Below are 12893 nucleotides of genomic sequence, written 5' to 3' on the forward strand. Positions count from 1 at the left end.
AATTTATTTTTTAGCGATTAACACAACAAATATTACTAAACATACATTATTCCTAAAATTTTCCAAATAGCTCTGTGGCCCACCTCAAATACGCTCTTGTGGCCCACCCTTTGAGAACCCCTGATTTAGAAAGTTCAAATGATGTATATCTTTATAAGCCACCACGTAGTGTATAATGCCAGTTTCGCACCATATTAGGGATTGTTTGGGATTTTGTGGACCCTATTTATTTCATCTAGCTTTGTGACAATGTTGGTTGATCCCAATACCCGGAACCGCACAATATTAAGATTTCATCGTAATTATTCAGAAGAGCCTGTGAACCTATGCTGTTCCATTTCAAACAGAGTCAGGCGTTCGCCAAAGTTGTGAAACATCTATACTGTGAAACATTTCACGATCGGATAAATTGGCCGACATCCAATTGTTGACGCCTCGCAATAATTATGTCTCATGTTTGCGTAGGTCGTGAGCTATTCTAGAAACCTAGTTGTCGTAGAGTCCGTCTAAATTTAATGACCTAAGTCAGTGGAAGTGACTTCATTTGACTTTGAACGTATGCAATTTAGCGCAGTGCTTCTCAACATTGCGAACCACCTGGAAACTTTTACTGCCCTTGCGTACTACAGAGTCTAAAGACAATATTGTCTAACTCACATAATTATTTCCACACGTGACTCTACGCAGCATACGTTCCTCAGTCGAATTTGTATAGCTTAGTACATGTACGACTGCAAAGAGATGCAGATATGATACTATAAATGTTGGCGGCATGTTGTCAGTGATATAGCAGTCCGTAAAATTACTGTTGGTCATACCTTTTCCACCACACCTCACTTAGCTCTACCGGTAAATCCGGTTACGAGAGCAGAGAGAGGATAAAAATTGAAAGCAATATATTTGCAATTACCGATCATATTGACGATTCAATCATGAAATATAGAATTTCTTCGCGTTTCAAGCGTTTAGGCAATGCAAGCTCTATCACTAAACGGACATACCCCAATGTAAACGATAATAGCGGCAAAAAGAGATCAGACTTAGGGTGAAGAATTTTCCTGATTATATGTCCTCTTTTTTGGATCCGTAAATATTTGTGGGCGAAAATTTGGGTCGAGGTTGATAAGGGGGTGATTAGTCGAAAAAGGTTGGGAACCACTATACCCTACCATTTACAGTTGGCAACTTAACGATGCTTAAACAATGACAATCGACGATGTATTTCATAAATATATGATTACTAATACTCATTAAACTTCGATTCAGATAAAGCTTGGTGGCGAATATGTCATCAAAGGCGAAGCCTTGTTAGATCCCATCTATAAACCGGGTGACATTGGTTATCGAGGCTTCGTGGATTTCACACACGATATAAAGCCAGTATGTCTGCCATGCAGTGATAGCAGCTGTATCCGTAACATATTGAGGAAGCCTGATAGCGACGGTAATGTTCTGATCAGAGGAACGGAAACACCAGAGCAGCAATGTCAAATAGAATGTAAGCTTTATTTCATATAACGTGCGAAAAGTTTTTAAAAATTCGTTTTTCGTAAAATAATATAAACTACTTTTGCCTTTCGTCGAGGCTACACCAATTTTATTCAGATGATATTCTACTGAAAAGGAATGTATGGGTATCTGGTTTCGGAGACAATCAAACGGGCGTACCTAGCAGACAGTTACTGCTCGCAAAGTTGAAGATTGAAGACCGGAGATAGTGAGTTACAAACTAACCATTCACTTGTAAATACAATTTTTGTTGACTTCGATCAGACAATTGAATTCGACTAACTTTTGGACGTTAAATTCGAAAATGACTTCCGTGTTTCTCTACAACGTCAAGTTATTGGGTTAAGCACCCCTCACATTGTCACATATCCCACATAAAAGTATTACTTTTAATATTTTGTGTTGATTGTATAAAAGGTTTCAAAATCCACTAGCAGTCGAAACTCAATGGATTCCATATAAACATTTGCACTGCTTTATTTGGTTGATTCAAACTGATATTGCTTCTGCCGGACAAATGAAGTGTGAGTTCCAGGGTTCAAATTTACCCTAGTAACTCATAATTATGTCAGTTGTCTCGTTAGGTACTGGAGCAATAGTCAGCTAACATATGTAAGCTCCAATTTACTTTAGTATCTAGCCCCCATCATCTTCAGATATTTGGGGATACTTTCTATTTGCCCATCGCTGACTTTGCCAAGGTTTTCCCGAAAATTATGTTGATATTTTAGAGAGTCTTGCGATTGAGGGAAACCAGTTTTCTTACCCTTGTATACGTAATGAAGAATATGGGTTAAAATGAATAACACCAAGGAGAAAGCACCATGACTTTACCGGCAGTAACAGAAAACGTGCTAAGTAACAAAAACATAAAACTACCATGTTCTGGTCAGTATGATGTTGCGAGCTTTCATCCATCTGGGGTGCAACATGAGCTCAAGCTCCTTATAAGTCATACTAATGAATTCTCAAATAACAACCTCGAATCTCTTATGCATGAATAAGGAGACGGGACGAACATGTGTAGGAAGATTGGTGCTGGAGCATCGTCCGTGATTGTCCCGAGAAAGTTTGCAGACTAACGATCGCATCTCAGAGCCCCATAACCTTCTTCATTAACACTGAAAGTGCTATGTGCTTTTGATTTCTAATGTTATCTTATTTTTTATCCAATTTAAATGCAAATCTTACGAAATTTATCAGCTGTCAACAAGCCATCGACTTGTTTGATACAAAATATCGCACTTCACATGTATTTTCCGAAGAGATGATATGCGCCACTGGGATACCTGACGAGCGAACTGGCAAAGTAACAGATTCTTGTAAGGGTGATAGTGGAGGTCCCTTGATCACAGAGGTGAGCATTCCGCAATAAGCATGGATAATGAGATATATGGTAAATGTAAACTTCCAAATATTTGGTCTCGCCGGTCACGTGCAGTGAATCATTTGGGAATGATTCGGTACGGCCGTGAAAAGCAATTGTTATTTTTGTTCACCTGAGAATCTACGAAAACATCGCCGAGTCGTCACATAGTTAATAAACAGTTAACTATATAGCTTATAAATGTATGACTATATTGCTTGTATTCGCTTCACATTTAGGTAGTCCTCAAGGGTATATAGGAATTTCAAACGGGTCCTCAATAGTATGCTATGTAGTAAATATGTGATTATTACATGTGAACATGCATATATAATATTTCACCAAATATGATCTGAAGAGCTTCTTGGAGGTACAGAACTTCACTATACAACTGAATAGTATATTCATATTGAAATGAACCCGAATATTTTCGGCTGACAATCATCAGGGGAAATCGTCAGCAACTAGTAGAGAATTGGAAAGAACATTGTATATCAAAAACCGTATCGCAAAATATGATGTCACCAGCATGAAAGAGAGAGCGTTCAATGTACTATTTTTTCCTGGAGTTCGTGTACCACCTAAAATAGTACATTGAACGCTCTCTCTTTCATGCTGGTGACATCATTTGACAGCAACCCTTCACAAAATTAGGAACTGCTGCTTCTTTGGCATCACCTTTCCTGACTAACTACCTTAATGGGTAATCGACAGAAGAGTTGTCACATGTTCATGACTTCAATCGACGTGATCGACGTTTATCCTTGAATGTCAGTCTTTGGAGCCAGATTTGGAGACGATGGTAGTGTCAATATTGTGAGTACAGCGTTGGTCGATCGTCAGTAAAAAGGCGAGCATGCATCGGACTACAGTCTTCTATAAGAGGCACATAGTTGCTCACAATCAGCGCCAATGATTATATAACCAATAATTATTATTGGTGACGGTGATTGGCGGTGTCCGGGGATTAGTGTACTGATCCGCCATACTTCCTACCTCGTGGATTCTCACACTTTTTCAGCCTATGCCTACTCTTTCGATATGCAGGCATTTATCGTGTAGGCTAGCTGTAGCCTATACTCATGTGTGAATGCGAATCCAAATTCAATGTGGGACTTTACACATTGTAAATATTCAGGGTTGAAAACCATGACCAACGTCGGATGGCAATGGAAAATAAACGTTAGATAAAAGACGTGTAGACCAGTGGTTCTCAACCTTTTTCGACTCATCGCCCCCTTTTCAAGCTCAACACCGATCATCGCTCCCAGATTTTGTGAACCGAAAAATCGGTAGGCGGGTTGACTAAAAAAAGGTCAACTTTTCGGCTCGTTGTCGAATTTTGCACTTTTGCCACTACATTTCCGTGGGTTGACTAAAGACAAAAACCGTCTTGACTCCAATATAGCCGTTTTAACGCGTCATCGCCCCCCTATCGCCCCCTTCGTCATTTTCGCCCCCCTAGGCTGCCAAGTCGCCCCCTGGGGGCGATATCGCTCACGTTGGGAACCACTGGTGTAGACAGTCGAGGGAAATAGTCTTAGGGGCCTGGTGACCCTGGTCTGGCGAATTAAATAATCGGTTGCCAGGAAACTATGGTAGCCAGTGTCATGAACTATAGCCTGTTTTAATTGTACGCAAGGAAAACACAAACACAACATAATTTTAATCAAGTAGCATTCATAATAGGCAGATGACAATGGTTCTGGTAAAACTAAGATGCAGTATTCTACTGGAGCTACTGGATCGAGAGAGACTTTGCAGTTCGAAATATATCTGGCGACAAATGCACAACACAATGCTACAGTGAACCACTTCAATGCATATCAAACAATGACTTAAATCTAAGCACACTCAGCTGTACACGTTACAGATCCGCTATGGATGGACTATGGCTCCACAGTAGGGTTGGTTACATAGAGCGATAGTTGTTAGCACTTTGACATTAACTCTATTTAGTATCGAGAGGCAAAAATTCCAAGTCGAGAAACAAGAAAACAACCTTATAGCATCATTACAGGTGAAAGATTATTATTCGAAGGAGAGCTGCTTTGTTCAAGTCGGTATTGTTAGCTGGGGCTACCGCTGCGGAGGGTCCATCATCTCCAACGGCAGAAAGTTTTACTACCCGGGATTTTATACCGATGTAAGATCAATGATGGCATGGATTAGGAATACTACAGCAGAGAACTAAAAATGCCGATCAAGGAATATGCTAGAAGTGAATCTTTGGCAATTGTAATATTTCTATGCAGTATTAGTTCCTTATGATTAGCGATTATCATAGCTAAGGAAATTATAAAATTTGAATACGCTGTTTACAATTAGAAATCGTTATTTCATGCCCTGCCTTTCATTGAATGAATATTGGTGCCAATCATTTTTTGTAAAACGTCAAATTATTTTATTTACCCGTTTCATATCCAATATTATACTATGGAACCATTCTTTGAATATTTTAGAAAGACAGGTGACGTATGGAGCTTAGGCATGTGTGATCATGTTAGTGACTGCGCTAGAGAGTACGGTCACTATATTGACGGGAAATTATGATGACCAGATATCTACTTCATCATAGAAACACTGCACTGAACACTGCACACGCGTATCGCTAAAGATACAACACGACTTTACACGGACAATAACCACCATCACGAAAGCAACACACATAGCCTACATTTCTTTATGATGCCAATAAAATCGGTGTCGATAATGCATGAATTCTTTTTATGATTTAGATAAGGGGTGTCAAACATACGGCGCGCGGGCCGCATCCGGCACGCCAGACCATTTCATCCGACCCGCCATGCAATTCTGAGTAAATTGAAAAAGTACCTATACTATCCAGTACATCTTTAACAATTGTTGAGATATTTAGTAAGAAATACTTCCATTACATAGTCCCTCAAGACAGCAAACGTCGGGTATGTTCATAGGTCACATTATAACTATCCGACACCGGTATTTAGGTGTATCTCTGTTCCCATTAGGAACAAGTGGATGACATTGACAACCGATTCCGACGTATAGTTGTTTATTGAAACGAAAACGTCAATGCGAAACCGTATATCTGCAGGTTTCATGGGGAATATAGTAGTTACATAAAAATATAAATAAAACATCGGTGGTCGTACTGCTGTATCACTCAAACGGCTATCGGCCTCAAGAGCAACCCTGATCGGCAACGAAGCTAATTGCCACGTACCCGCTTACAGTTAAATATATTGTATTTCCCAGGGGTGGGCAATTATTTTCCTCCGCGGACCAAATGAGAAGCAGAAAATATGTTGGCGGGCCGACAAATTTTAGCTGTATTCTCCAGCGTATTGATTATATTTTTGAATTGAAAGCTTCGCCCTCAGACCAGACCCATCAGGATGCATGTTTTTAACACTACTCCTGAGCGAGATTTCTTATATTCACTAATTGGTAACGTTTTACGCCCTAATCGCGCAAAGCGCGGAATTTTCCCATGTTTCATGATTCTATCGTTCAATAATATTGGTAATTGCATACGTATAGCTATATTTTTTAAATCTCTTTCAGCCCTCTTACTCTAGTTTTATCACTAGAGCAGAGTGAGGTGCTGTCATGGAAATAATATTCGAGAGTGGCTATTGGTATAATTACTTCATTACATGTTATTATTTCGTGACCTCCCGTCTGCTATGTGAAGAGATATTGAAGTCACCAAAGCGTAACAAACTGAAAGACGCACACGATTCCCAATGGATATTTCTTCACTGGAAAATATTGCCCATGGACAATTGGACCTCGTGGTTTTTGGTCCACATGAGAGCAGTCTTTTGGACCAAGGCTTTCTCACCGTCGAGCTTTTGCTTAGTTAATTTGATCAGCAGTTGCAATTGCACTGCCTTCTCAGAAATCCGTGTTGGCCTAAACTTAATATATCTTTGGTATGTCGTGGCGCAGTAATGGCTGACGCCGAAATACCCAATTCCATACCCATTGATCTCGAAATCCCGCCTAGCGCAAGAAAAATTTGAAAGAAGTTGCATAAATTTTCAAAAAATACCCTATAATTTCTGGTCATTCACGAAATAATTTTGGGCGCCCTTCGAGCTCGATCCCAAATTGGGGGTTTGAGGTGCGGCAGCTACGGTCCTGGGGATGCTTTAAAGCTTATTGTCTTGGTAGCCGGTTTCCGAGAAGTGTGCAGCTTGCCGAAATTGCCTTGTTGTTAAGCCAAGCTTGCAGTTATTCCGAAATACGCCGTCCCTTGATCGAGTGTACAGGCCCTATGTCTTCGTGTTTTTGTAATGGAACCGACTTGAATAATATTCTTTGAACACGGTGACGTGCTCGGCATTAACTACTGGCAGCAATCAAATATTTAGTCCTCCGAACCATCTTTGAATTTCAACTTTCGGCTTTCTTTTTTGACATCCTTTGTGGGTGGGGATATACTCATAGAAATCATGGGCAGTGAATGACTTGTTAAGGATTTGGAAACACATCACGTAACAATTTGAAACGCAGACCGTGTAATTCGTAATGTGACAATGTCAACAAAGAAGGTTTGGTGACTTGTTGTGACTTTAATTGTAATGGCATAATTTGCTACATTGACTTTACTTTGAATCTGGATTCGGCACGTGAGGTACGTACAGGATGCGTAATCACGGCATGTTAATGAACAGGGTTGATAGTAAACGAATTTCCGGTTCAGTTTATACATCCTATGGTTTTAGTCCACGCAGCAACATTAAAAAGTAGGTTTTATATTTTCAATTTCAAGCAACCTTTCGCGGGCCGCACAGAATAGCTCTGCGGGCCGCATTTGGCCCGCGGGCCGCACTTTGCCTATGCCTGGTATTCCCCATAACTCATGCGTAAGGTCAACGAGTACGACTAAAACAAAGGCAACATTTAGTCAAGCTTATATCGTCGCCGGAGTCACTGTTTTCACGGTTCAACTGTAGTTAAGCAGCCAGTCATCACATTTTTGCCAATTCCATTGTTTGCAAATAAAGGTCGTGCTCTAATAGAACCGTCATGACCCGTAATAGAATGCAATTATTGTATATATAGGCTTGATAATTTAGTATTCCAGTAGATAACAAGGGCATGGATTTTGAGGTAACATTTTGCAATCTTTTGACTCGTCCGACCCGCGAGAGGTCTGAAAGTTTGAATCCGGCTCGAGACGCAAATTGAGTTTGACACCCCTGATTTAGATAGTTTGTGCTGCTCAGCAGTCTTAAAGCAACAGTAACAAGCGACAGTAGCTTTCAAATAAAATCAACTTTATTTAATTTGAGCGCTCGGGTACCAGCTATGGGATTAGCAATTATGATGCTTTTAGATTGCTGAGCAATAGAAGCATCTGGGCAAGCAAGCGTGACGACGCTGCTTATCTATCCGTAGGTTGATTATCTATAGTTCGAAAGAACAGTAACGTGTCAGGGGTTCGCAGCATCCGCACCATCCCTATATTGAATTAAAATGATCTTCCAACTGAGTATCGCTGTAAACACTACAAGTAGGGGAGATGTGGTACCGATGGATCAAAAATTGCAAAATGATCTCTGGCCCTCAAATCTTCAGCCGCGAATAGCAGATCTTTTGCTGTCTCAACACTTCGATACAAGCTCTACCTATCGCAGACATTTACAAGAATATCCGCCTTTTCAAAAAATATTTATAAACGTTTAAAATTTGTTGCTCGAACGTGTCATCGGTCCCCACCCGGTGGGTCCAAAGGCACACGACCATGGGACCTATGAGACATACGCTCAAAAACTCAAATTTGTTAACTTGTTTTGTTGTGTACTATAAGCTAAGCTACAGCAAGTCAATGAAGAATGTTTTGTCGCGACCTTCAAGAATAAATTAGATTATATCAACTCAAATGTTGGCATAAAATCTTGTTTTGATTTACGCTAAAATTTACAAACTTAATGCCACATAAATATTACCCGCAAATCGACATTTTGACTTTCAAATACCTCGTAATAGCGATAAAACAGCACAGGTAACTTTGATTTACAGCCTATATACATGTAGGCGAGTTCCTGTTGTTAAGTGATTAGTTGGTCCATCTATTTTGCTTGATTTGGCCATGGTACCATAGGTCCCCCACCCCATAAATATTGTAATTGACTTGAATATAGTCCACTCGATGATTGTATTGATTAAAAAAATATATGCCATTATATTGCCTGATACAAGCCCAATGCTTCACATCAAAAATTATGGCCGGTTTGTTAGTCTGAAAGGTGATATGGAAAAATGCAAATGTCGATCCAAATTTACTTTACACCCCCTAAAACGTAAATCATTCGTCACAGACCCCATAACTCACACCTGTCGAATTTTTTTGCATGTGAGGAAAGATTCTGCCAGCATGCAATTGTAGACAAATTCATGGAGTGTAATCATGGAATTATCATGGAGAATTTTTCAAGTATTTTCGGTCCCAGTGATCCATCGGTACCACATCTCCCCTAGTAGGCCTAGGTGTATCCATGGCTGCCAATGACACAGGTCGTTGTGTTTCAACGTTCCATTGCTTTATTCGGGAACCAGCATTGTTCCTTCGTACGGTAACGTGTTGATTGAATATATTAACGTCCGGTGCACACCGGAGTAGGCATAAGTGTGATACGGATTAACGCCGCGGATAGCGGAGATTTTGACTGTCGTCAACTGAATTTCCTCTCAAACGTTCGTCGCAATACCGGTAAAACGTACGCTGCTTTGTCGGCGGCACGGCGGTAGCACTTCATATCCTAATTTCGCAGTGCCACCCGGTTAAATTTCACTCCTGAATATGATTTTTTCCTCGCAGTTCGCGCGAGTTCTGTACACATAGACACAGATTCCTCTAATACAATCAAACGTGATAGCCTAAGTTTCCAAATCACCATTTCGTAGAACAAGTTAATCAGTGCTCGTTTTTACTGTGAGACATCATCATCTATGAAGGATGCCATCCCAAAAGAAAAAGTCGAAAGCTGAAATTCAAAGATTGTACGGAGCACTAACAATAGGGCCGTAACCAATGTTTTCTCTAATTTTTAACGAGTATGCGCGCTGCGCGCATTCACCAATTCACTGCGCGGTCCCTTGGACAACAGTGCGTAGGCTAAAGACTAAAAAAAGATCATCACTTCAACTTTTTTGTGTGCAGCTCAGATCTTTGGTGCGCAGAGACCATGTCAGCTTTGCGCAATTGCACACGTGCGCAGCTTAAAGTGAGTGTTGGCCGTAACTGCCGCACCCCAAATCCCCCAATTGGAGGGGCCAGAGCTTTCGCAAATTATCAAAAAATTTTTAGATATTAATAAAACGTTAAAACGTTTCTTGACGCTTCGCGCGATTTATCTCGGCTGCATGTCTTGATATTATTATGGGTCTCCCTCTCCCTGAAAAAAAAAACGCTTAATGTATAGAGATCAGCATTTCGGCGTCGGCCGTTACCACGTCACCAAGATGTTGACAGTGACGGCCAACATGCGACTCTGCGAAGTGTGCTGCAAAAAAACTTGGCGACGAGGAAACCGTGACCAAAAGCACAATGTTGACCTCATTATCTAATATCTACGGATCCCATGAGCAGCATCTATTAACAGGGTTGTAACCAAGTCACAAGGCTCCGAGTCACAAGTCAATCTCACTTTTATAGTTTTGACTCGAGTCAAGTCGAGTCATTTCAACTCACCACCGAGTCAAGTCCGAGTCCAAGTCAGTGAGCAGAGGGTCTAGTCCGAGTCATGGAATTATGACTCGAGTCCGAGTCCAAGTCATCGTGTTCTCTGCTCTGCTTCCAGATAAAGTATTGGCAAACCCACTTATTATAACTCTGTTTGGTGATATCGAACGGTTCGCTTTTAAAATATACCAATTTTCCTCACTCTTAGCAGTTTCTGGTCGCATTTTCAAGTACCAGTACCAACAGACGACATCCCAATAGTGGAATTACAATGAAATGTCGGTCTTGGCCGTCCGAGTCTCGAGTCAAGGACTTGGTTCGAGTCATGCGCAATGACTCGAGTCGAAGTCGAGTCAATACACAGATTGACTCGAGTCGAGTCGAGTCATTTCCGTATTTTGAAAAAATGACTCGAGTCAAGTCGAGTCATTAGAAAATCGTGACTGGAGTCCGACTCGAGTCGAGTCATGACTCGAGTCATTACAACCCTGTCTATTAACAATGTGATTCACTGCTTTTAATTTAGAAATAAAATTAATGCGCTGGAGAGTATGGCTAAACATTTTTACTCGGCCTGCCAACGCATTTTATGTTACTCATTTGGCCCGCAAATAAAAATAATTGCCCACCCCTGCTATATACCGTGCGTGACTGTAGTCAGATAACGACTTGCGATTCTGCAATCGGAAAACAGCTCTTGCACCACCCCAAATGTGCCAAAGATTATAGTAGCAATCAATTTTCCATACTGGCTCATGGTCGTTCTCTTTTTCGTTTAAATTTCTCAAATCAACCACTGTAAAGCTGTAATAGCCAGATAGAGTATTTCAACACCTGGGGAATGTTTCATTATTGTTGTGTTGTTACTCGGCTATTTATGGCCGAATTCGTTTATGTTTTACCGTAACTGTACGTTTGTTATTGCCGTTCTCGACTCTGTGTTCTTGTCAATAATACGTCACTACGACAAAATTCCTATATTTTGTATTTGGTTCACTTTATTTAACGACGTTCGCTCCTGATGAGAGCCAGTCGAAAAGCTTGGAGTGGATTGAATTTGGCAAAATGTATAAAATGTTTGCTGCTATCATTGGCTCATGTATATGTCGCAGTGTAAACTACTTCCAACTCTAAAAAAGAACAGGGCCATTTGTTAGTCTTCTGGTAACCTATCTCATAATCCAGTCAAAATTCCTGCGCAGCGGTTTCTCGGCTAACGAAATCCTTAATAAGCACTTCTTGATTCGATTTGTAATCAAATACTTTCCATCGAAACGAAATGGAAAGAACGTATTTGGTTCCTTCATGTTGAATGTACCGCCGAAATTCCTCTATATCAGGGGTATACCAAAACATCTTTTACCTGCGTACCCTTTCGATTTAGATGTATGTATGGCTTAACGCCAGTGGTTCTCAACCGGTGTGCCGCGGCACACTAGTGAGCCATTTACGTCTCGCAATGAGCCGCGAGCAATTTTTTCGGAATTTTGAAATTATGCACAAAATAATTGTAGTCTATAGCAAACGATCAATAATAATCTAAATCGAGCTTGATGAGAAGTTTGTACATTTGACAAATCAAAATTGATGTTATGCCCGCAATCAATGCCCCCCTCGAACTCGCTTAACCGGACAAATCGCGTGCCTTGAAAGCCGAATGCAGTTTTGCACAATACGTTGATTGATCGCAGAGAAGAGCCGATATGCTGGCGCCTGTATGACAGGGCAGTTTTCTAATCCCGATTGTCTCCCCGATCACCAGGGAGAAATGGACTCCTTTGAAATTGACGTTCGCGTTTACAAATTCGAATTACAAACATGGCGATTGTTAGGTATCATGCGGGACTTCCGTTAAAATGTAAGCTTGTAGCACAACGTTGCGTTACTGTCGACGAATATGAGAGTTGAGAAGTAATGTTGATCAAATTATATCAGGTAACAAACCACATAGCCGCTGAGGTTATAATCTTGGCTTGTTCGAAATATAATTGAACTACGCGATCTGCGTGGAAATGCATTGTATAGCCTGGTATCTACCCCTCTACGCCCCCGTATTCGACAGCGGCGATAGTGCTTGACCTCTTTGACCCAATGCGGCAGTGGGCAGATTTATTGTCAAACAAATCTTGTGAAATGGTATCTAAGGGCAGCCCGAAGGTACTGTGAAGTCGTATATCACAATGACCCCCTTTCATTTCAAAACAATGGAAATACAGAAACATTTTAGAATGACAGCAGAAGTGGTCACATTAGTCGGCGTTACTACTGGCTGCTAATGAGTATTCTGGTAGTTTGCAGGTGCCGTAAGCCAAACAAGTTCGGAGCCACTGTGACGGTGTGCCG

The 12893-nt window shown here is 40.9% G+C and overlaps 2 protein-coding genes across 3 annotated transcripts in view; one reads left to right on the forward strand and one right to left on the reverse strand.

Moving 5' to 3' along the window:
- Positions 1-5317, forward strand: part of LOC145449090 (uncharacterized) — a 131381-nt gene extending 126064 nt beyond the window's left edge. For both annotated transcript variants that reach the window (XM_080327559.1, XM_080327560.1), the window contains 4 exons: positions 1267-1498; positions 1606-1717; positions 2713-2866; positions 4896-5317. In XM_080327559.1, the coding sequence (XP_080183685.1) occupies positions 1267-1498; positions 1606-1717; positions 2713-2866; positions 4896-5069 (672 nt within the window). In that variant the 3' untranslated portion in view covers positions 5070-5317. The remainder of the gene's footprint in view (positions 1-1266; positions 1499-1605; positions 1718-2712; positions 2867-4895) is intronic.
- LOC145449104 (MFS-type transporter SLC18B1-like) overlaps positions 1-12893 on the reverse strand; it is a 95078-nt gene that overhangs the window by 11099 nt on the left and 71086 nt on the right. The window lies entirely within an intron of this gene.

The sequence above is a fragment of the Botryllus schlosseri genome, chromosome 10 (assembly GCF_051294905.1).
Source record: "Botryllus schlosseri isolate E-star chromosome 10, Bs_hap1, whole genome shotgun sequence".
In the NCBI taxonomy this organism is placed as follows: Eukaryota; Metazoa; Chordata; class Ascidiacea; order Stolidobranchia; family Styelidae; genus Botryllus; species Botryllus schlosseri.